Below are 27518 nucleotides of genomic sequence, written 5' to 3'. Positions count from 1 at the left end.
CCGCGATAATTGTCAAAAGTCAAGATCAAATTTAATTCCAACAATTCCAAGTTTTAAGATGTGCACTTTATCTGTTAGTTGATTATTTTAATGTTATAACTTTTCTAAAATTTGATCTTTAAAATTTGACCATAAACACCACAAAACAAAATAGTTAGACACTTGAAATACGAAATTATTTAAATTCAAGCCCCCCGGTGTTGCAGATGTCTATGGGCGGTGGTCACTTTACATCAGGTGAGCCTCCTGCGCGTTTGCCAACTCTTACATAAAAAAATAATAATAATAGGAAAATTTTAAAAATAATACAACGAGTTACATGATATCATTTGTATAATAATATTTCAATCACATAATCAAAGTGTTGTTTTGAATTGTATAAAATTATACTACGATAATTATCTCCGAGAAACTTATTATTTATATTATAAAAAAAAACGAACCGCATCGCATGAATCTTATCACAATAATAGTTTCGACCTAGGATAATTTTCTCCTTAATCGTTATTATAAACAAGTAATTAACACGTACCAATACATTAGATACAAAAACTCAAGTAATGTGGTTCGACCTTTACCTCATACGAGGCCGAGCTCCTATACAGCTTAATATCAATTTACATTACGTTAATGTCTTGTATTCAAAAACATTACCGAAGGGAACTATAGTAAACGTAAACAAACAGCTTAGTGCACGGTTTGATAGTTCTGTATTGAAAAGTAAGTTCGGAATTTACAGCAGGCTTCAAAATAGAAACTGTTATAATCTGGAAAGTTTACACTGACAATAGCTGAAGTTTGATATTCCAACATTGCGTTGACGGCTATAAAGTTCGTCAAGGTAGGTACCACCTACTACATCATTTATACTACCGCCATACAGCAATACATTCTATTGTTGTTATCTAGTTCGAAGGGTGAGAAAGCCAGTGGAACTAAATTAAATAAATGGATGGTTGTGCCATTGTCTATGGCTAGTGATGAACACTTACCACCAAGTGGACGTATGCCAGTCTGTCTACCAATTTTATCGTGTACTATTCTATTACTGATTTCAGGATACACAAATATAACTACTAATCCAATTAATGTTGTCTTAGATTTTCGCGATTATTACACATTGAAATAAAACTAGTTTTTAACGGATTTAATCGCGTATATTAATTATTTGAACATCCCGACGTTTCGAGCACTTTGCAGTATTCGTGTTTGCAGTCTGCCCGTGACCACGAACATCTTGACGGATTGGTGTGGAAGTGAAAATTTCATGCGAAACGTGGAAGTTTCCAAATGTTTATGATCATCAAGCAATAAACACAAATTAATCAACTTAACTTAGAGCGAATTTTATTACGCTCCAAGTGTTTCGAAGAATGAGCCATCATAATTATTAGTTTTGCTGGAAATTACTCTCTAAAAAAACAATTTGATATAGGTATAATTCTTGAGCTCTATAGTGGTATAATATCTCGAACACGGGCAATATTCACAAACACACTGTACCACGTTACAGTATTTACAGTCCATAGTACTGGTATTTATCGATTGAATGTATTATTCAAAAATTCTTCGATAAATATTATGTAGCGTAATTTCATTGTAATACAACTTATTTTGATAATATAATTATAACGTAATCGTTACTTGAATACTTATTTGTAGGTATATCGTATTGTCATTGATACTGACATTGTAAGGCTTCATCTATATTTAATCACCGGAAGCACTGTGCAAAGTCTACAGTATTTTAAGTTTTCACAAAATACAATTATTTTGTGAAAACTTTGTTTCATTCTGATAATTTTGACCAAATATTTTAATACATAAATATTTTAATACACTGGAAAAATAGATAAATAAGAGCCGAGATGGCCCAGTGGCTAGAACGCGTGCATCTTAAGCGATGATTTCGGGTTCAAACCCAGGCAGGCACCACTGAAATTTCATGTGCTTAGTTTGTGTTTATAATTCATCTCGTGCTCGGCGGTGAAGGAAAACATCGTGAGGAAACCTGCATGTGTCTAATTTCAACGAAATTCTGCCACATGTGTATTCCGCCAACCCGCATTGGAGCAGCGTGGTGGAATATGCTCCAAACCTTCTCCTCAAAGGGAAAGGAGGCCTTTATCCCAGCAATGGGACATTTACGGGCTGCTAAAGCTAAAAAAAAAACAAATTGGAATTGATGGCTAACATGGAAAACAAAATGAGTGAAAATTTTTATACATACCTACACGAGTATATCGTGCGGTCGGTTCTCATCAAGATCATTACAAAACGAAAATTACTCTACGTAATTTACGGTATAAACAATAGTAGGTATATACTTATCTCATCAGTATCAGTATAATTATCAAAAAAATATTTTCAAGGTTCTATACGCTACATTACTGTATTATGTTTTCCTTGATTTAAACTGCGTTATTGAAATGTAGGCCCGTAAGTCTGTTTTTCAGTTTGCGACATCCTAAAGTTCTTAATATAAAAATTATCTTAATTATTTTATCTTCTACTATTTATTTATATAAGAATTAAACAGTTAAAATAGTTAAGGCACAAATCAGGATCGTATGGAACAAGAAGGCTAGCAGCATTTCCCCTTTTAATCGCAAAACTAAATCTAAATCTTCTACCTAATAAAATTTTAAAATGTCTGACTAACAAACCACGGACAGGCTTAGCCTGTGGGTCTAACGAGATGAAATTTTGCTCAGAAAATAATTATAGAAGCAATAACAAGTGATGTTTCAAAGTTTATCTTCTAAATAACTACACAGTGAAGGCAAGTTTATACCTTAATTCGTTACTTCTAGTGTTAGAAATCAGTATTTAAGCTTATTTCGATGAGTTAAAGCTTTTTGTGAAAATTTGTCACCTAAGAAAGGGTGAAATTTAGAATGAAGTTTATATGCAAGTTCGTAATTTTTAAATGTTGAAATATGGATACCAGTGCTTGTGCCTAAATTAGTGCTATTAAAACTTAAATCTTGAAGGAGATAACATTGATGTTGAAAATTGGCACGGAGGTTCATTTATTTAAAGCTAAAAATGTAAAAAGTGATCTTTGCGTTTGTGCTTATAATTAAAAAACATTTTTTTATGGATATTTATCACCTAAGATAAATTGGGGAGGAAGATTGTATCAAAATTTGGCTTTTCTAATCTTAAAATTATGTAAATTGATATCAAACCTTACGATTTTGCCTAGCAACATTAAATATGTAATATTGGCAATTAACGTCTGTTGGATGGTAATCACTTATCAAATAATCAGCTGTATTTATTTAAAATAATGTAAAAATAAAAGTTTTAAATTTAAATTATATGTATTCATGCACGCGTCAGAACATATTACTGCCGCGGGCTCGTGCCTTGCGGGCTCGGATGGAAATCCTTCACTGGTTACAAATAAATAATCATAATACGAACGAGCCATCAATTAATTAAAATTCTTTACAATATCAATGACAACATACGCGACCAAAAAAAAAAAATATTTTTCAAAATGGTAATTATGATAAATGCCTCATGGTCAGTTTGTGTTTTTTGTTTAGTTTTAAAATTTAAATTTACTTGTAAGAATATGACTATCTACTCTATAAATTATAAAATTTCTGTCTGACATACATTACACGTCCTAAGCCGTTGTGTGAAATGGAATGAAATTTTGCCACGGAATTCATAATGCATTACTAAAATTTTTCATAATTCGTCGCCTGAGGGGCCTAAATCGGGAATGAAAGTTTGTATGGCAATTCACCATTCTCTTTTTAGTTGTATTTAAATCGCTATTCAGGCTTTTCTCTTAATGAATTAACGATGGCTAACTTCGTTTTTTTTAATTACCACCTAAAGTGGTGATGTAAATCTAAATTACATACACCTTAAGGGGGTTTGTAATCTAGAATTAAATTATCTAATTTTTGAAAGTTAGAAATACGGAATTCTGTGATTATTGCATCAGCTTATAAATAAAAAATAGCGTTTTTGAAAATTTTAATGAATTGGGAAAGAAAGTTGAATCAAAATGAGGTATTTTTTGAAATCTTATACATAGTGAGAAACATATTTTTACATAAGATTTATTTAAATTAATGCATTAATTAAATACAAAAAAATGGTTACAAATACATCGAGACCTTTATATTTTAAGTTTTATATCGAAACTTTGGCGGTAAAATTAAAGAGGATACCCATTAGTAGTTAAGTGGATTTTTTGTATTATAAATAAATATATTCATTCATGAAGAACTGTTAGTAATGTATAATATGGCTAATGTATCACCAAATTGCATGTAAACGTAAATCTAAGGTTGGATTTGGATTTTCTTTTTCCTTTTATAATCGGAATAGACTTTAAGCTTTATAATATTAATTGATAATGTTAATAGCGATCCGTCAACTGCCAAAAATGAAATAAATTAATTAAAAGGTTATTGATAATGTCACTGTTATACATAAAACAAAATTTACAGTATTTGTCTATAAATTTAAATACATTACCAGCAGCTGATACACTGATATATGTTTGTTTCCGCTCGAGGTAAAGACATGTTTTGAACATTAACATATTCATAATATGTTATGTATATTCACGTTTTCGCACGTGTCTATTTATGTATAAATCTTTGGCTTGTGCTCCTTTTCTATAAGGGAAAATAGTTAGATGTCTCTAATATACGAATGAAATTACTACTTTTATAGTTAATCTATTTTCGCTTCTTATTAAATACATATCTTCGATCATCTATGTGCCAAGAGTTGGACACTAAGTACGCGCACACTAGTAAAGTAAGCGTCAAGTGTAGAATTTACACACACTGAGATAATAAAATTTGATTAAAAAATAAATGTATCTACGTAGATAAATAATATATAAGCCGATTGCATAAAGTACATACAATCAGATAAGCGTAGCCTAGAACTTGAAAATAATGTTCCCTTCATCTTGCTTCAGAAATAAGTAATTTTAGGTAGTTCACTACTACATTTCTGAATTCGAAAGAGGTTTTACAGTTGATATTCGATATTTTATATTCGCTTATTTCTAACTAAATATTTTATATTTTAATGAAAACGCTTAACTGCATTAATTACGAAGCGAGTTATGAACAAAGTTTTTAATACCGCTTTTGGCCCGCAAATTTCAGTGCACATTGTGTTGAACTTATGTTAAACAGTTAACAATTGTTAACACTATTGGACATTTTCTATCAGTATTGCTTGGATAATCTTGTAAGATTTTACGGTAATTAGTTAAGTAACAAAAAAATAAATATAAAATTTGTATTCAAGCCGTTCTTATATCGTACGTTCGATTAACATGACAAAAAAACTTTTTTTGCTTACCTTAAATCTTTACGTCACACGAATGAGTGACGCTTACTAAATGTTATATTGTAAAATGATTTAAAATTGTAATAAAAAATCGATTATATTTGTTAAGATTATTTTATTCGAAAAATATTAATTGAACGAGTACAGACGTATTTTCGTGAGCGAATATATCTATACGCCACCATAAAATAGATAACACAGGATTCGTATACGATATTTAAAAAAAAGGCAGGAAATTGCTTATCTATATAAATAAAAATGTTTGCATACGACCGAGAAGGTTCCTGACATGTAAAAAAAAAAACAAAATATTTTCATTATATGTTTTATCTACATTAAATTATTCAATACAAAGCCGATACACAGATAGCGAGTAAGAAATTAAAAAAAATACGAATTAAAATGTTGACATTCAAGTATCAATTTAATTAAACACCCTTTTTGATTATTATCATATATGTCATAAAAAATATAAATACAAAAAAATATTGTCTTACTTAAAATCTAATAAATTTAATTTATAAGAACAATATATGTTGATCTATTCGCTCAAGAAGTCATTAGTATGAGTTACGTTCGTGCTTACGAGATGTCTTAGTGTGCGTGAGATGACTAATCTATATCTATAATAATGTTATAAATGCAAAAGTAACTCTGTCTGTCTATACGGAGGTCTAGTACGGAGATAGTTTGAGACACAAGGAAGGACATAGGCTACTTGTTTTAATTCACCCTTTGAGGCGTTGGGTAAAATGGGGAGCAACGATAATGTGCTATAGGTAAAGTTTTATTCATATTGCTCGAGTAAAGCCGCAGATTCGACTAGTGTAAAAAAGAGCCAGCACATATGTTAATTTAATTTTTTATTTCATTAACGCGAAGGGGCGCGCCTCCGTAAGAGAACCGATCTATACATATTTTCATTTCTAGTAGATTGTAATTATTTTATAATAATCATTTAGTTTTTGTTATATGTAATTAGACTCTGGAATAAAATTTTATGTCGTGTGATTTCCGGCAAAGTAAAATAGACTAATTAACTAACTATGTCAACTCACGGGGCCGGGTCTGTCTATCTTTATGTCGAATTTTCTCCATTAATATCAGCAAGAAAAATCCAACATACAGGTGAAAAAAATCTTCATACAATTATTTAATAGTCTGAAATCAAATAATTTCCATGTATTTTAACCCAAATAAATGCTACAATGATGATAAATCATTTAAAAATACATCTAAACTTATCTCTTTGTATACTATGTACTTTGATAGTATGAGCTACTATTATACTATAGCTGATATTCTACATTTAATATGCTATCAGTAAAACAATATAACAACAACAACAGCATGTAAATGTCCTACTTCCGGAATAATGCCTCCTCACCTTTCTTTTGGGGACAATGTTTTGGAGCTTACCCTACCACGCTATGGTCGGGTTGGACAAATGATAGAATCTCATCCGCCACATGCAGGTTTCCTTAAGGTGTTATCCTTCACCGCCGAATATGATGAATTATTTATGAGTACAAATTAAGTACATGACAATTCAGTGGTCACACAGATATGAACTCAGAGTTCAGTCAAGATTCACGTCTTCTAAACAAGGAGTCTTCACGGCTCATCAGTAAATAAAAAAACTGTCACATGTTTTCTCATCATTATATTAAATCAATCATCATTATTTGGACGTCGAATAGTAACGCCCACTACCTCAGAAGCCCTTCATGTACTACTTACACGTCCTTATATAAAATGTAAATTCTATCATTATTAAATATCAATATATTTTATTAGTTGTCGACCTCGTCATAACACCGTAATATATGATATTAATACAAATTACTAATGGTACGTGAGAGTTGCATGGCCAATAAAACTAATGGTGCCGTCTTAATTTGATTCGGATAACGATTGAAGGATAACTATAAATGTTTTTGTTTCAAAACTTCAACATTATTATCAAACAACTTGTCTATATATGGATTGTTTGGTTTACCGAATAGCCTCCAATTGTAATCGATCTATAAAATGAATATAATTATTTTTAACATAAACATTTCGCTTCGGAATTTCTTAAATTATCTAACGCTCTATGTAACGTTAGAGCTTATAAATTCTAATCTACTTATGATCTTATGATTTATTAAATAAGCGATCTTCGTCCATAGAGACATTGGCTCTTTAAGAAATATAAGTACCATTAAATTGTTGCAGAGGGGCCTACAGGAAGTCGACGAAAATTTATTTGAGAATCACTATAATGAAAATATATTTTTGCTTAGGAAATATATTATCATTAAGAAGGATTATGATTAAATTTCAATATTTGACTAAGCTTTTTAATATATTGGTACTCTTTACAGAGTTTAAGTAATAATGAGGAAAATAAAGAATTGTAAAAACATTGGAACCGTTGCAAAAATATACAGAAACCTTTAACGAAATCAATATAGTTATTTAAGTTCTGGGCTTTCGCATTATACCTAAAATATAAATATAAGTTTTTGATTTTTTGCCAATGCTTAGCATAAAATTGAGATATGTTGCAAACAAGCAACATTCGTTGCTTCGCGGATGACAGTATGAGTAATAGGCAATGCCATCTATGATAGCCGGGCAAATATTCCTCGCACCGAAGTGAAAGAGAGCTAAAATTTTTTTTTGTCTGGAACCGACATACTTCCTTGGAGCAGATTTCCAAATGAGTTACACATTTTTACGCGTTTACCACTAAGAAACCCCATTACTATAGCGCTGAAATTCCAGAACATTACCCTTAACACCAAAAATAGTATATAGTCCAATTCGGAGTCATTTGGAGAGCAAAACCAAAATGGTGGCAATTGGGTGCAAAATTGGGCGCTACACACTGACCTTCCGGCTTTTTCTCTACAAAGCCCAGGTTCTTATATAATTTAAGCCTTACACTATAATTGGGAATGCTCCATGGAATTATTTGACTTGGTTCCATTGCCGCCATCGTACCCTTCGCGGTCTTGTGAATATCGTCCACAGCACGTCGATTGGCATCCTGCCAATTGACGTGTCTCAAAATAATTATTTCCACTCACGTACAGGTGGTAAAAGATCTTCGTCCTGAGGTTTTCCCAGTGAGCTATAATATGGGTGTTTTCAAACATCGGGTGTATATGTCCATTCTAGGCCGGCAACGCATCAGCATTTCCCTTTACGTTGCAGGTGTCCGTAGGTGTGACCACCTATCATTTGAAGGACATTCGATTCGGTTGCCCCTATAATTCAAAAAAGTTATAATAGCCTACCGTACAGTGCATTTTGTTACGATATTACTAGTACTGAGAAATGTTCGCCCTATGGTCGAAATTCATTATAAAATCAGGTCCAGTATCATAAAAGCATTTTTCCAACTACCAATAAAAAAACTAACAGAAGAGAAAAAGGTACTGAAGTATTTTATCTTTGCCTACTTATATTTAGTTAATTGTAAAAAGAATAATATTATAAGTATTACTATTAAGTAAAAGCAAAATTTGAATAATAGTTTAAGCTTTTACGGTACTTTAACTTAACACTGTGAAATTTCATGTCAATCAGAATAGCAGTTTTAAGTGATCCATAAAAATAATTAACATTTTATAACGGTGCAATTTTGATACCAATTTTAACACTAATCGCCAGTAGTCCTACTATTTGATTCTACTGGAAGTGTCACAAAAAATAGTTTGTACTGGTCCAATAATAATTCTATGCTTTATATGATATTTCGATGGTCCTTCTAATAGTATTTTTGTTTTCCATAGCCTTAAAAGCACTGTTTAAAACTTGGTAACACTTAGTTTTTTTTTTTAATGATTTAAAAATAAACAAATTACTTTAAAAATCTAAAGTATCATTGCGTTAAGTCGGAAATAATATAATTTGTTTATTTTAAATAGTTCTAAGAACTAAAACAAATTTTGGTTTAAAAAAGAGTATTTATTTTAAAATTCATAGGACATGGGTTTATAATTTATGTATTTTAAATAGTTCTTGTTCTAAAAACAAAAATATTTGCTTTGGCTACTACCAGGGTGATAAAATTATAGTTACCCAGATAGTGGTATCACCAAAAAACGAAATTACCATCCACAATAAAAGAAGAACTAACTAGTATGCATTAAATGAATCAACATTAATTTTAGGCCATTAATTTAATTAATTCTTATTTCGTCGGTTTTATACTTTCTGTCGTCCATAAAAAAGAATCAGAAGATTCCAACGATCTCATTCTAAATATTGTTCAAATACAGAGTCTGTTTATAATCAATCCCATCAAAAACATAAATGTAAAAATGAGAGCCAAGCTAATTATTATGATATATACTTTGGTTGTTGTCTTCAACGACAAAAGAAGTGAGATCTAAATTTGTGCCAAGTTAAAAAGTCCTTTCTGAAATTTATTTATAACTACATAAAATATCATTTCTTCTTATAACTTGGGATAATATATTGTTGCCTAAGGTCTGACTTTCATTTTTTTTATTACAGTTATTACAGGAACTAAGTAGTGTTCCTAATAGACTCAATAAAATGAAAATTATAATAAAATGATAAAAAATTACCAGTTTCAGATTTTTTCCTTTATATTGGCCTAATTATCTACTTGTATGCCAAATTTGAACTTTCTAGGTCACCTGGAAGTAGGTTATAGTTTTGATCTATAGGTCAGTCAGTGATAAAAATGACGATTTTTAGACGTGAATATCTAAATAACCATTTGAAATACGCTTATGAAATTTGGAACACATATGTATCTCGCAAGTCTCAATATATGAGCCAAACTTGACACATTTATGTTAAATAGTTTTTGAGTTATGAGGAGGTCGAAAGTGGCTCCAAATGGTTCGTGTAATATTACAAACGGTGCTGCTCGCCAGTTCTGTTGCTAGAACTTGGCTGACACGCTACCGCGTGTCTAGATAACCGCGTGACAAGCACTTTTTAATCATTTTACAAGATCAAGGAAATGTATCTAATATAAGGTAAATATTAATTAACCATTTAAATACAGACAAAAAAACTAAGTTACAATATTCTTTAATAAGATTTCATGTTATGTATGTACATATATTCAATCATTTAAAATAGTCGTGAATGGGTTGCACTGCTTATCTTATAATAAAATAAACTCATTTAGGCAGACATGTTTAACATTATTCATAAAATTAACCAAAAAGTTCTAGATTGTGTTAGGTTTACTTGTAAAAAATATGTTTTTTTAATTAAATAGTGCGAATGAATGAAATACTTTAAACTATTTTTTCGTAATTAATCTAATACAACGTACAATGTGAATTTAATTACTTCATACACAATATAAAATAAAAAAAATACTAAAACATTTTTTTTTTAAAACATAAGTGTCTCGCTTTTTAATTTATTTAGTTAAAAATAACTGTGACCTCGCTAAAAACAAAAATAAATTATAACTATCCTTCACAAATATCATTGCAGCCTTAAAAAAAAGCTTTTTTAAAAATGGAAGCGTATTATATCTGAATAAATTTACTATCATCAAATTATACTGTAGTAAATTGTCGTTTCTGTTCAGAAAGAAACATCACTATATATGTATTTACATATAGTTATCATGTCCGCGATGTTCTAACAAGGCATTAATATTTGCCGAATCAACTGGCAACATTACAAGGTCAATTTTAAAATTGATTGAATTACTTATAAAATCCGAATTTCCAGTGTCTTAATAATAATGTACTGGTAATATTAGACAACAGAATATGATATAGGACCTGTTTTGTGCGGAAATGAAAGGCGCACATAACAATAATACGTAATAAAATACCAAAATATTAAATTTAACATTGCGTTTATTCAAAAATAATTTTGTTTCGTTACAATGTATAAAGTAACAATTCTTCTAAAAATATCTATGTTCTATTTACAAAGAGGTTTATCGAAGCCAATAGAATGTAGTTATGTATAGCTTAGCGGGGTTAGCTTAATTCAATTTATTTGCAAGACTTAGGATAAGTAAAAGGCCATTTAGTCAGATATTATAAACATATTAAGTCTACATATAAATGCTCAATATGTAAATTTTTTCTCGACCTATATAAAGCGGTATTTATGATTTTAATAAGATATAATGGTTTGGAACGTATTAAAATCAAATATTAGACACATTGTTACGTAATATATATATTTTTTTTTTATAAATATAGCTGATGTAACGTATACTCCAAATAGTAATTTCATTGCATCGCATCTGTAACCTTTTAAATGGTACGCTTCCACCGCACGGGTGCAATTAATTTATGAAAAGTTTCCTTAGCGAGAATTTTTTTATGTATGTTTATTTATTTATTCGTTTATTTGTAATATGTCATAATTGACAAATATAAATGGTACAAAAGACGGCTTTAGTCTTAATTTTATTGTTAAACGTAAGGTCAAAAATTGTCCACAGATTATAGCATTTGGCTAAATTTAACTGCAGAAGTCGAAGTTTTATTGTCACTGTCTGATTCCGACCGCAGTCGTGGCGATCGATTTTTTGGTTGCGCTTAATTGGGCGACATCCTCTAAATACTTCATTCTAATTCCATAGCGTGGAAGACAATTTCAGTCTCGTATTAAATGCCCCAGATAACCATTATATTTATCTGAATGAGGATAATAAAAGGAAATCATTTAAACGTATATTGATTGAAGGGTTAATTAAGTCATTTTCGATTACAGAAAATCACAAAAATTCTGACCAAAGTCAATATTGAAAACTGAATCTGCTATAACAAACCAGATACTAATTTTTGTATTGTCTAATGAATCATTGATTGAGAAATAGTATTAATCATAATCTATATAAAAGTTAGGAACAGAAAATTAAACATAAGTTTTAATAGAATGATCTTAGCTTTTAAATGCTTACATTTAAAATTACAATGCATTTTTTCCACGACTTTATGAGATTGTTTTATAATTTAAAAAAATATAATAACAAAGATCATTGAAAATATAAATTTAAAATATAGAATTGAAAGAAAGAATTAAAAGAATTGAAAGAAAGAAAATATAAAATTGATCAAAAAAATATAATAACAGAGATATTGCTTGCCCCATAGCAGAGGGACCTACTTGAACTCGTTGGTTCCGGCACCGGCACCACATGACAAACAGACACGTTGATTGTTGATTTTTAGGACGAGTAAAGTTTAGACATTTTTCCTTTCCTGAGAGAGAAGAAGAAAGAAGAAAGAGATATAATATAATCCGATACCACAGAAGCGGATCAAACAAAGTGACATATAAATAATAATATAACGCAATATAATTAGATAGTGTAACGCATGTGCGCGTTGTAAACGCTTCAGACGATCTGAGGTATCATGTACACGTAAAGTCATTTTTGTAAAAGTATCACGTGTACGGTTCTGCACGCGCAATTTTTTTCGTCGACCTTCTTTTCCCCGTTACTTAATCTTAAACATATATAATATAAATAATATCTAAATCTCCACTCCAGTTCAATCGTTTGTCTTAAGTAAACATATTCACAAAAAAATCCAGTATTTTCCTTCGACTTACGTTTGTCACGACATGACATATCCATATATTGCACGTGATCTTGGTCTTACCAAAGTTTGTATTGTGATGAAAGAATTAAGGAGAATCGAAGGTTCGTGGTGTAATCCCCGTTTAAATTGACCATGTATCGACTTCCACTTTCTTAAAGATGTAACCCATGTTTGTCAACAGTTTTACAAATATAGCATTTGCCAGTCTCAGCGAATTTAGATCTTCCTTTTTCATATATATATCTTAGAATCTCGATGTAACACCAATTGCAATTACATATCTGCAGTAAATCGAGCAATATCCAAGTTTCTATCGAGTCAATGAGTTTATATAATAAACAAAAAAAATATTGGTTGCAACACGCCATGCTCTCGGGACTGAATTCAGAGACCCACCTTACGGGACACACAGTTCGAGAGAGAAAGGGATCTTTAGTTTTTCCAAGGATTTATAACTTTTCAAGGAGTTTTATGTTTCCAAATTTTGTGACGGAAATAATTTAGTGATGAGCCCAATGAAACATTAACCATTTTTAAAATACATAAATGTTTGTTATAATAAATAGGTTTATGAGTAACTTTATTACAAACAATATACAGATTTGCAGTGACACACATTGGCGGCATTTAAAAAAAAAAGAGGATATGCCAAATTATACAAACTATTCAATACAAAGAAAATAACTGAATATTACATTTCAAATATTTATCAGCAGTTTATTTTAGCATTATAAGATTGTATCGATCATATTTCAGTCCTAAATAGAAAACCATAGAGAATATTTTAATTTAAAAACAGTAACATCTATAATTGGTATTTTTCAATAGAATTTTCAATAAACTCAGCCTGAGTTAGCTATAAAGCTTACAACCTCATTGAGCTTACTGGTTCGCTGCTTACTATATATTTTTGAATATAATGTGCAAATATTAAATATTTTCTATATCGCTCGAAGTTAGCCAGTTCAAATAAAACCTCGTTAATTTGCTTTTTTCCTTCTCATATTACGTTTTTTTTTTATCTTACATTATAGTCTATGAATCTTCATATATCTTTTTAGGATGATCTCTAAGATCATAGTTGAAAAAATATTACTTAAAACACATACAATATGGTATATCGAAAAGATTTTCTAACTCTACTTCAAACTAAATAATGGTATATTTTGAGAGTATCGAAAATATATGAAACTTATTTAACTTTTTCGTAAATTTTTCGCACACTTAAACCAGTAACTTTGTTATTTTTTTAAGAATTGAAATGAGAAAATTTAATTATTTCGTTACCTCGGTAATTCTTTTTAAAACTTTTATTGTTTAATTTAATTTTAAATGAATAAAATAATCACATTGATTTATAAGTGAGATAATTTTTTTTTATTTAAATAAAACACATCATTATATCAAAATTAAAAATAAATCGTGGTACGATTCCGTTGCTTTTTTTTCAACTCAATAAAAATTAAAATTAAAGTTAATAAACTAAGTTTTTAATGTTACTTTCATAGATAATTTCATACTTAACTTTTTCTTGTAAATAAATATCGACTTATTTATTTAATTATTCTGACAGATTGATCAACAGATAACATAGATTTAGCTTGATATTCATTTGGGAAAAAGAAGAAAAAATGTGAATAAGTTCTACTCAAAATAAACATGAATTTTCGAGATGTGATTCATATTATTATCTCATATATAATTATTAAAAGTTAACTCATATTCATAACTTTTTTTCATAGTGTTTACAAACAATATTAAAAAAAAAATCTTTATCGCCTAATTTTTCTGTGGTAGGGTTTTGTGCAATCCCTTCTGGGTACGTACCAACCATTTATTATATATTCTACCGCTAAGCAGAAATACTTATATAGTTGTATTCCGGTTTGTAGGGTGAATGAGTTAGTGTAACTACAGGCACAAAGGACTCGCTTCACAAATCTCTTCGATCCAGAGAACACCTGTTGCTCTCCTTCCTTTCTCATCGTACTGGGCTTATGGCCGATTCTTTTGCGAACAACTTACCTGATGCTAATAGAAAAGCCCCCACTCGGGATTTCTTTTAAGCTTCAGACGAAACAGTAATATACCCTAATTTGAAAAATATGTAAATAATTTACAGGTACTTGTTTTCGTTTTATTTTTTATTAATGCATTTGTACCTGTATTAATAAGGTAATAGATATGAATTAGTATTATTACAATTATTCTTAAAATTTTATTATTATTATTATAAAGGTATTAAGTATATTATATTATATATACTTTTAAGTTGAACGCCTACTAACAACCTCTCTTGTACGTTTTGAGGTTGGCTGCTACAGAATGCAGTAGCGCTAAGCCCACCATTTGTACAATCTAATCTTGTTGTGCAATAAAGTATATAAAAAATAAATATCTATTTTAAGAAAGATATCGTCTCTACGTATAAAAAAGAAACTTTAAACTGATACTGTAATATTGAGTATTCAATATCATTGAATATAAGCAATTGCAAATAATAATTAACCAAGTGGAGATGTATTTCACAAAACATTAAATCGATCTTTTTTTTTATATTTAACGGATGTTAAAGAATAGTTCGCTTGAATGATGTCAGTTGAAAAAATTGTAATTGTATTTTATCATTTATATATCAATAGGAAAATCCGGCAGATGCTGTCCTGAGTGTATGTTGTATTTATTTATATCATATTGATGAACTGTACTTTTGCAATTAAATTACTACTATAGCCTTTTCAACTAATAGTAAAAAAAAACGTTGCCTTATAAAACCATGCATTCCTTTGCATGGTAATCGACCAAGCATAGTGGAGGTCTATTATTATATACATTTTTAGATTAATTCGTCAAACTTAGTGGTAGGGCTCTGTATTGGCCCATCTCGGTAGCAATGATATTGAATAAAGTCAAGATTACACTATCGAGTTACATGTGTTACAATTTATTTACACGTGAAACGATCTCTCTTACAAGCAATAGACACATAGACAGATATTTTAATAATATTGTTATATGTGCTTTCGTAAACATTTATTATTTTTAGGATCATTAACATTTATAAAATAGTTAAGGTCAACGTATTTTTGTGTATGTACGCTGTTAGCATTGACTTAAATAAATGATCTCCTAAAAACCATCAATAAATAATTTTAATTTTTATCATAAACATTTAAATTTAGTTTTTTACTGTTTTAATAAACAATGGCAACAATAAAACACTAAAATATATTATTTTCTATCTATTTTTGTTTATTCATTACATTAGCAGCCTGTAAATTTATTTTATAAATTTTATAAATTTCGTGTATTTACTAAAATTCTATTATATTGAAAATAATGACAAATTATAATTGTATCATACACTTCAAGATAACATACAATTTTAATTTTGTTAAATAGCAACGAAATACTACTTTCCTTAACCTACTAATAAGAAGCGATTTTAATACAAAGGTACATTTTCGATTTAAAATAGTGTCTATTTGTTATAATTCAAAAGCTTAAACTATATCGTTAAATAACCACAACAATAGTCGGTAAATGTCAGATGTAGATTAACCACAAGATAATAAAATCAACAAGGATTTCTAAAAGGATGGCGATTTCAAGGAAAAGTTCCATAACATTTTCTAAACTGCGTTCATTCGGCTGAGAGATTTCAAACAAGACATTTCAGTTTATCCTCGATCGTGGTTTGAGATACTATAACGACTATATTAAACACCGAGAACTATCAACAGTACGCAGTGTCAATCGCGCCACTGTCAAGAGACGGCCCGTAGTGCAGGTTAATTTAAAAATTTCGAAATTTTATCGTTTAACCTCGATCGCGAAATGAAGGAGCTGAATGGTAAGTCTGAGGTTTCCTTAATGTCCTTAAAGACTTCCACGATCGCAATCTAGTGTCAAATAACTATTAAATTATTAATAACTGTTTTTTTTTATATGCACTATAAATAGATTAGCAATAATTTGTTATTAAAAAATTATAAATCTTTCACACACGTGAATAAAACAATTAATAAGACTTTTTTAAAATACATACATTATGTAATCGCTTAAAATTACAAATTAGATAATAAACAAATTTATTTATGAAAATATTAATATATATAATTGTCTACGTACTTGGCCGGTTTTTCAAACTCTGGGCATTTTTAATTTTAATAAGAAAAATGTTAATGTTGTTATATTCGTCTTAATATTAAAAAATATAATATATTCTCAATAGTGTACGTGTTTTGAACAGGATGATGTTATTGTTTGGAGATTAAGATAAGCTCTCTAATAAGGATGAGTTGAAGACGCGCTATTAATAAATATCTTTTAAAGTTCATCGCTACAAAAAAATATAAACTTTTAAGAATTACGAGGGCGTTAATCATCGATATATAGTTATAAAATTTAAATGTGCAACAGTTATAGAAAGACATTATTCTATTCAGCAAAAGTTGAAATGATGATAATACAGAATAATTTGTTTCGTTCCTTTCGTTAGGTATGGGATAGTCAATGGGTACCTAACATCTCTCATACATCTCATGAATTATACATATATCAAAAAATATTAAATATGCGACCTCACAAACGGTGTCAGACCTTACGATGCACGTGGGAAGCTAATGATATAAACAATTTATATTTCAACTTACAGGGACAGTGTTATGTGAGAAACAACTTGGCAGGCGTCGAGTCGTCCCCGTGATCTACCTTCAAGGTTCTCACTATGATGTTGGCTTTGACGTCGTAAGTTTCATTAAATTATATAAATTTATAATACTAGCGATAGTAAATATATGTACATGCCTAATATATAGATGCAACATAAAACTATTTCCAATCACCTTAACTGTCAATCAATTCAAATCAATAATATTTATAAGTTTGTTTCGATTGTCAATGCGAGTGTTACATGCTTTTAAAATATTCAAACAGCAATGTTTTCCATAAATTATATTCAATTAGCCTTCTCACAATTGATCTACAAATGCGAGTGTTCTGATAATGCTTACTTTTCTACATTAAGTGTATCACCTTTATCTTCTATATTTATACACAAATATATTGAATGTACAACAACAGCGATAAACTAAAATTAAAACAGTGCATAGCGATTATTAATGTTATAAATCCATTAAATAATGTGACCATCGTTTGTTTTGGGCCGATTATAAAACGCTACTCGAATGTACATATACTCGATAACTAACTCGTAATATTCCCAATAGTCTATTCCAATCAAAAAAGAAGTATAGATACACTTAACATAGATTTACATATCCCATGCGATTTCCCAATAGCTCTGCTATATTGTACACTATGCAAACAGTTCTTGATTGATATATCTTTAATTATGTACAATGCTATTCTTATTATCTTCTTATATCCACTTCGCTGATATCAACGTCAATTTTTCACGAAACCATAATAAATACTATAGATAACATTATTCAAGATCTCGACCAATTGCATCGTATCATTTCAATGTCAAAATTGTTTCTTTGTTTTTACTCTCACTGTGATTGGAATAGGCTATATCGTTAATCTACAACACTATTATTGGGCTCAAAACGACATTATCAACTAATTAATATCGATAAGTAAACTCATAATCGAACAGAAACTCGTTAATCTCGAGAAATACAGAGTGACAGATGATTCACTATTTCCTTCTTTTGATAAAAATAATGAACGATAATAACCCCACTGCATGAACAAGACGTCATGTTTTTTAAACAATGATTTCAAAAACGTCGTATTTCACGCTCGTATTTGCATCAAAATACAGAAAGATAATTTAATCAGTATGTTGTTGCGGTAACATATTATTATTATGATTTGACTCGAACAAAAAAATATTTAACACATATAAACTATTGCTAAAGATTTATATACCATATTTCGTCTACCTTTATAAATAAAAATTAATGTTAGAACTACGTTAGCCGACATTAATACAGTATTCGTCTGATTGTGATGAAAATTTGACCGGCTCTTCTGGTTACGCCCAAGAAGTTCATGGCTAGAAAACAAATACAATTAATTGGATTGTTTTTTAATGGGGAAGAAATACAGTATCATGAATAAACACCAATTAAATCTCTACATATAATCACAAAAAAATAATACAGAGGAAGGCTTAAACTAAAATTAATTAGTCCTTCTTTTATCTAGACTACCCTCATTATTCTAAACTCCTCAATCAGGGATCGGTAGCTATTCTCTACGCTGAAATCCTTTAAACTACGCAACGGATTTTAACGCCGTTTTAATAAATATACAGAGCGTAAGTTGATATATCTAACACAACTAACACTTTTCTCTTCTAGCCGGAAAAAATCAATAATTTTACATTTTATGTTTGTTTTCCGTATAAAAATTGTATATAGATTTTTATTATCCCCTTGTGAAAGTAAAGGGTTGCAATCAGATATTTAATCACATCAAATGCTGCTATCATCAGATATAATAAAACCAAAGGTGAAAGATGGATTAATGTCGGAATAAAAGTTAATAAGCTATAAGCCTTTTTAAGTCTTTCTATAAGTAACTTCAATAATCTCGAATAATCTCTTACACGCAAGTTAAGGTGATATTCAAGGTCAAAGTCACAAAATAATTTATTTTGTTCGATATATACGTTTTTTTTTTAATTTTCTTGACATTGTCTTGACAAGTCAGTGAAAATGTGACAGAGCATAAAATCGTCTGAAAATTTGGTCGAAAGGAAAATTTTATACAGTTTACCGATTCCAAAATAAAGGGAAAATAATGTATTCATAATAATACAGAAGACAGAAAGATTTAAAAAATAATGAATTACTTTCATAATAAATAGAAACTAGATTAGCTGTGTTAATGATATGTCTCTTATAATCTGTTTTATTTAAACCAGCTAAATTTTAATATCGATAAGCTCTAACCAAATATGGAATAGAAAAATTATAGAAATGACACGTTGGTATCTCACCTTCGTGATATTTTAATGTTAGCTTTCTGATATTAATCCTTCACGACGTCTTAAAATTCAATATACATTTCTAAATCTGTTCTGTTACCTTTGTTGTATGTCATACTTGATGCACAAAATAAATAAGAACGGCTTTTATAATAATTATTAAAATACTTTAATCTGCTTAAAATACTCGTAGTCCATGATCATTGCGTGGGTTTGTCCCTACTTGCCATAAATGTCTTGTATCTACGGGTCATGAATTTTATTAAAACACAGTAGCGTTATGAATTCATTTAAATTTCTTGCTTTTTTCGCACCTACATAATTTTTAATGAAATCTAAAGATAAAATTAATCTCAATTAGTTGACGATCAATATTATACAGTGGTTTGTTATTCAGATAGAAATTCCTTACTGAATTAGACGTGTATTTACTGTTCTTATCTTGCTGGAATATGCATGTTCCTTATGATAATACTAATTATATTTATAAAACAAATATTTGTACAATGTATATATATATGTCATACATCGACTTAAAGGTGTCAGACTGACTGACTTTGCCCTAGAAGGTTGAGGCCTAAACATAGTGATTGACATTTTACATACTATCCGAAGCTCAGTGTGTAACAATTTTCTGCTACTAATCACGTCACTTGTGATTTGAACACAAGAAAGATAAATAAAATAATCGAATATTTTTTTATTATTTCCATCAAACACTTTAATTCTTTCAATTTAATTTTATTGTTTAGTAGGTATTGTTTTCTTCTAATGTACTCAGCTACGCATAAATCCGTGTCGATAATAATATTAAAAACACGTTAATAGATAAGCAAATTATATTGTTGTGGTGAAATCAATAGTACCAGTCAATGGCAACGAGTGTTTATTAATTGCACCACAACTGTATAATTTTGTATACTTGCCAAAAGTGTATAATACGTTTGTATATAAAAATATCTCATAACTTCGAAGTTATTTATTTGAACCCATCCCAATCTATATAGGTCAAACTATAAATAAGTGATTTTAATTCATTAAAATAACTCTACTAGAAGCCATAATGAATATCGTAGAATAATGAAGCTCTAGACCAATGATATCGCGTCAATTCGTTGTCAAATGTTGTTCATTCTCTGGTGATTGGAATAGATTACAGATAAGTTAATATAAATGTACTTACTACTATAACCACGAACAGACTTTCCGACAGGATTGCGCCAGTCATGTCAAAAATCTGACTTAAAATTCGATCGATCGCTGTTAAAATCAAATAAAATCTACAAAATAATGGACCATATATGTGCAAATTGCTAATGTTTAAACCCTACCAACTAACGACAAAACCAAAAAATATTAGCTTATAAGTATCTAATCATTTTATGACTATAAACAAGTAATTAGATTAAAAAATACAAATCCAACTAAATTGCACGCAATTTACTTATAACGTGATTAACATTAGTGCTTGTGTTGTATGAGATACACGCGAATGTTCGTGGTTATAATATGATAATTAGTATTCTAGTTTGAATGTCATATGCAATAATATCAAGTAAGTTGATGAAATAAATCTATACTTACCCTCTGTTTTTTTTTAAGTTAAAATCCATACGAAGTGTATTTATAATAATATAATAATAAGTTAATTAATTATTTGCATTATAATAATATTAGTTAAAGCTATAATTTAAAAAGATATGTATCTTTTTCATTGTTGAATACGTATTATGCAGCAATCTACATTTTTCTAAAACGAAATTGCTTATTCTATTTTGATGTCCAGGGTCGTAATTTTGCGGCGATCATCAAGAGTTTCATATCATCATATGGAAATCTGAGAGATTTTGAAAAAGAATACAAGACGGATACGGGAAGGGATGCATACGATAAGACACTCGCGAATATGAAGAAACGGTTTCCGTATTACGTAAAGGAAATGCAAGGAGTCGCAGACGGCGCTAATGTGCCATTTCATCAGGTCTATATTTAAATTTAAGATCCAATAATAAAATTGCCTTGAAATTGTCTTTATTACTCTCATTAATTCAACGTATGCAATAACTGTGATAAAACATGTAGGAAAAAAAAACAATGTCACCAAACCACCAAGGCTACTGCACTTTAGCTCTATTCGAACTTATGATTTACGTCATGTGTCAAAAAGATCAATCCAAAACAGACAAATAATAACAAAAAAACATACATACATATAACTTCATATATGTTCTTTAGAATGTATGTGTAAGAATCGTTAAAAATATATCTTTAAGGATAGTTCGAGGAAAAACTAACGTCTATAATGTATTTTCAGCTTTTCCTTTTGCAAATGGATGACATAATCGGAACGATCAACGACAACCACCTACCTCGTAACGACACAGGGGGCTGCAGCTCTTTGGCCATTAAAACTCCTAATAGCGTTAGTATTATGCTATAATTTATCTGAAGGTATTTTTACTACCGAATAGCCAAGCTTCAGTGTCACCTCATCTAAAAACGTATGTAACGTACACAAACTAAGAATTAAATTTGTATGATTTTAAATTAAATACCCATTACATTATTATAAGTAATCATAAATTAACCCTTTTCTGAAATACTTTGAGTTGATGTAAAATTGTATTCGAAATTTTAGAAAGTATAGTTAAGAAAAGTTAGTAATCACAATATAACAGTTAACATCAATTAAAATCAAAATATTCTTTGTTCAAGCAGGCTCATAGAATCACTTTTGAATTGTCATATTACAGTGTTGAATTAAATGTAATGTAATCAATTTAGCCGCTATCGTTTGGCTCAATATTTTATCTATTTTATATATGTTTATATCACAATTATATTCATTCTATTTATAAGACGCATAACATTATTTTTCTTAAAATAGTTCGATAAAATTATTCATAACATACATAATCTTAGAACTAAGCAATTCATTCAAACGCCTTCACTTTACTCGATGTTTGCTATAAAAATATAAGCTTACATAATTAATAAATTTGCCACTGGTCTTGCGCCTGATCTCCATTCGGTTGGGTTCAGACGCAATGGAGATACCATCCTATCAGATTTTTATAATGGGGATGCAGAGTACAGATTCATCGATTATATAGATGAGTTTAACGCAGACTTATTAGATATTATATTTGTGCATAATATATTTCATTGTAATATTTAGTCTCCAATATCGATTGACTTATGTAGTCGTAAGTCAGTCAAGAAGACACTTTAACTAAATTAAATCAAATAAAGTTATTTATTTATTTTTATTTTAACAGTAAATACTAAAGTTAACAAATTTAGAATCTAATAATAGTTAGTTTCCGGTATAAACAACTAAGTTCTATTTTAGTTACTTTTAATTGATTTTACTAATTTGAATGCCGCGTGCGAGAGTCAATTAGCGTTCTATTTCAAGCGTAACGTTGCTTAATTGTTGCCAGCCAAATAAACGCATAATAATTACCATAAACAACTCGGGGATATTTGGATGAATTAATCCAGTAAAATACAGGGACATAAATGTCTGTTAACTTACTACATCATTGAATACTTCATAGTATTCAAAAAAAAAGAAATGGATTTATTTTCTGCATTTTTGTTGTGTTCTGAAATATTTAACGCATCTGAGTATGTAGTTCAAATCTACCTGTAATGTTGGATACTGAAAAACTATTTGCGTATACTATAATACTGAATTTTAATTATTTTTTCAGGCAGTACTAGGACACACTGAAGATGCTTTTAGTGAAACTTTAAACCACTTCTATATAATGTCCGCACACATCATTCCCACACAAGAAGACAGAGAACTTGGAGTAAGATGTTATATCTCTATTCTTAATTTATTATCAATTCTGAAATGTTAAAAAAGTTATAACGTTGGAAGCAGAAATATAAATTATAATTAAATGAAAATTATATATATACATATGAAATAAATTTGTCTATTGGTTGGTGCTATCAACAAAGTTTGTCTGCGATATGTAGATAGAGATGTTTGTTAGGAAATAGGGAAATTATCATTCATAATTAACGAAATATGTACAATCATCATTTTACATAACTTGCAGTTTCTAACTATTAAAAATAAAATATTTTCTTAGGCCATCGAAGAGAGGTTCAGCTCACTTTGCTATGCGGGACATTTGCCTGGTTACACGATGGGTTACAATGAAAATGGTTTAGTGTTTTCTATAAACACACTGAGTCCTTTAGTTCTTAAGCCTGGAAACACTCGTAAGTATACTGCCTCGTGAACATAAAATGTTTTACATTCTGAAGTGAAATATTAAATTAATATAATGGCTTGTAAATTCTCCACTGCCGAAAAAGGCTTCCTGTAAGTTATGACCTTTTGGTATTTATTCCAAAAATACTGCTACAGTGCGGATAGATTGAAACACATTGTCGGAATATCATATATCATATAATGTTTTCCTTCAAGGTTGAGTACGACATGAATTATTAAGTCAAGCACATTAAGACTCATATTTTAATATAAATGATAAAATAAATTTATTTAATTGTACAGCTGCTTTTCGAGACCGTCTTAGTTAGTTTTCGATTTTATTCACCTTGAAACTAAAACCTACGTTGTGTTAAAGTTTTATATTCAAAGAATACCTACGTACTTATACGATTAGATAGATTTTGAGTGATTCAGAAAAAAATGGCAGACTACACCAAACCTCAATGCTATAAAATGATACTTATAGAAACACTCTTTTTTCATTCCATTGACAAAAATATTTAAAAAAAAACTACAAGTTTATTAAGGATACATTTCATTCCAGCGCGTACTTTCATCACACGAGCTCTTTTAGCGTCAAAGAGCTACGCCGATGCGGAAAGAATTCTACGTGATGAAGGATTGGGGATCGGGAATGGTTTCTCTATGAACATGATCTGGACAAACAAGGCTGGTGAAAAACAAATCTACAACGCTGAAGTTGCCCCCGATCTTAAGGGTGATAGATCAATTTTAAACATTCATAAGTACCTCGATGAACCATTGGTGCACACTAATATGTAAGTATACTTACATACACAAAATGTTTATGAATGATGAATGGATGATAATACTATCGTAACTGGAATGGTGATCTTTGACATGACATATAGATATAGATATCTATTTAATATGGACAAATAATTACTATATGCGGCTTCTACATCAATAGCGCGACATTAGCGTCAAAATTATTCATATATATATATATATAGGTATTTTGTAAGGACATAAATGTCATATTTTATAATTCCAAAATGTTTTTACTTTTAGGATGTACTGTTAAGTAAAAATATATATACAATAAATATGGTTTTGGTGTGTGATGTCTGATTTTCACTTTTTGGTTAAATATTATACATACCGACATACCTTTTTAAAGTTCGCATATAAGACCTAAATATCAGACATAATCACCACTGAATTTAATCATAATAAAATCATAAAGTGCTATATTTAGTAAAAAATTACGTAGGGAGGTAAGTTAAAAAATAATAAGTAGATGGGACTCCATAAAAGTGTAGTCTAGTCTATCTACACCTATGATTTACTGCGATTATCTCTTTTTGTCAAGTCATAATTGTATATTAACGTTCTGTTAATTTGATGCATTTAGTGATTGCTTGTATGTGAAATATCAAAGTAGTTATTTACGATTCACGAATGTATTTTGTGTATAACATTGTAAATATCCAAAAAGGGTAACCTATTTATTTATGTATCTGTAGATATCAACGTATTCCTGTAAAGGAAGTTATTGGGCCAATAATAGACAGCAGCACATTTCGCTTGAAGATCATACATGATCACGCGCCCCCGCATACCCAGAAAGATATCAAAGACATCCTATCGGACACCAGCGGTGTTGAGTTCCAAGTATTCCAGGAAAAGAAAGACTCTATTATAAAGACTATCGCAGCGGGTATGATTATATACTTTTTTGTATTATTATAACTATTAAGTTGCTTCACTAGAATATATAGATATTTCAACATATACGTAATTATTATAGCAGATGTTTGTCGTGCTCTTACATAGCCGCTCTGTCAAATGTTATATTACGACAGACAATTTCACTACTTTTTAAGAATTTTGTATATTCCTAACAATTATATATGTATTTAGTATAAGACAAAAAAAAACTTACCTCAATATGTAAAAACAATGGAAATTGTGGTTGTGATAGTATTTATTAATTAAGTCAATAATTTATTAATTGATGTTTAAACATTTCAGGTATATTCGATTTGGATAAAATGACGTGGAGCATCTTTATCAACAAACCGAACATTTCAGAGCCTGTTGCCATTTTACCTATAAGATTCTCAATGTTAGATAAATCAGATCAATGAGTAATAAACGTCTAAACAGCGGTATAAATTAAAACTCATGAAAATTTATTAAATCTATAAAAGTGATGATTTGTAAACAAATCTTTAGTACCTATCCTATCTATTTACCTAATTACCTATCTACATAAGATTAAGTATTTTTAGACTTGTAGTTGTAGATTTGCTACTTGGTGTGGTTATATAGAAACTAGCTTGGGTTTTTCCATTATTATTTTCACGATTGTTTTAAATGGTGTTTTAAAATCTTGTACTTTACAATAGTCACGACGACCAAAGATAAAAATCACGTTTTAATAACCTATAGCTAGCAATTATTATACTAAAGTATAACGCAAAAATGCTAATTATACGAGTTACATAACTTTGGTCACTACCTACTACTAGTATTGTACTATAATGTATTCATTGTTATAACTAAGGATTAAAATAGAAACAATAAAAGGCGTAACTAGGCGGATAAGGGCCCCGGCGTGGTGTTGCATTGTAGATAATAATCGGGACTCTGCCCACAAAGTCCACGTGGTTTATATTCCTAATAATTTATATAATCTAGTTTCATAAATATATGCTACAATAGATTTTTTAAATCGCTTCTCGGGTCTCTCATTTTAGGGGGTCCTAGTGCACCGCACCACCTTGTCCTATGGTAGCTATACCTCTAAATAACACATTTTTTTGCCTACTGATACAGTGAAAAGGGTAAATATTGAAAGCTAGATAGGCAATTATTATATTCCCACTTATTATAATACATATTAGCCAATAATTGTAGATTAGTGACCATTTTTGGGTTGCAGGATTTAACCAAGGATATAAATCTATCATTGTAGAGTTACCATAAGATTGTGTAGAGATTAGAATATTTATAGCAAATGTGTTAAAGCGTGGTAGAGCAGATATCTTAAGAAAATAAAGATTTCAATTGAAAATGTTGTATTTTATTTATTTAAAAGTAAAAAGACTTTTTCGAATTCGTAACAGGAAAGGGATTTTAATAAACACACACATACACAAACTTTTAACGAAAACTACAATTTAAAATCGATTCAAATTTTCCTTCAAAGGTAATCTGTTGATTTTATCATTTAATGTTACTACATTTAAAAATATTTTCTTTTATTGTTATTAATGGTACCAAAATAATAAAATACCTCTCAAGTACACAAACGAGATAAAGTCAAAGAAACATGGACACAGAAATAATTTTTTTTTTTTTCTGTATAAAAATTAATGAATCTTGGTCATTAAAAACTTTAAATTAGTTGTTGATACGGAGTCACTATACCCAATCCAAACAGTTG

General features: G+C 29.6%; 1 protein-coding gene across 3 annotated transcripts in view; it reads left to right on the top strand.

Annotated features, from left to right (window-relative positions):
* LOC125075944 overlaps nucleotides 1-27146 on the top strand; it is a 48241-nt gene extending 21095 nt beyond the window's left edge. For 2 of the 3 annotated variants that reach the window (XM_047687820.1, XM_047687818.1), the window contains exons 2-9: nucleotides 17551-17642; nucleotides 21641-21835; nucleotides 22169-22276; nucleotides 23571-23672; nucleotides 23961-24093; nucleotides 24651-24885; nucleotides 25594-25787; nucleotides 26102-27146. In XM_047687820.1, the coding sequence (XP_047543776.1) occupies nucleotides 17551-17642; nucleotides 21641-21835; nucleotides 22169-22276; nucleotides 23571-23672; nucleotides 23961-24093; nucleotides 24651-24885; nucleotides 25594-25787; nucleotides 26102-26217 (1175 nt within the window). In that variant the 3' untranslated portion in view covers nucleotides 26218-27146. Of the gene's footprint in view, nucleotides 1-16602; nucleotides 16747-17550; nucleotides 17643-21640; nucleotides 21836-22168; nucleotides 22277-23570; nucleotides 23673-23960; nucleotides 24094-24650; nucleotides 24886-25593; nucleotides 25788-26101 lie in introns of those variants that run through there. The other variant, XM_047687819.1, reaches the window with a different exon arrangement.
* Nucleotides 27147-27518: the final 372 nt, after the last annotated feature.

Source organism: Vanessa atalanta, chromosome Z, assembly GCF_905147765.1.
Source record: "Vanessa atalanta chromosome Z, ilVanAtal1.2, whole genome shotgun sequence".
Lineage (NCBI taxonomy): Eukaryota > Metazoa > Arthropoda > Insecta > Lepidoptera > Nymphalidae > Vanessa > Vanessa atalanta.
This window is presented reverse-complemented; position numbering and strand designations above follow the sequence as displayed.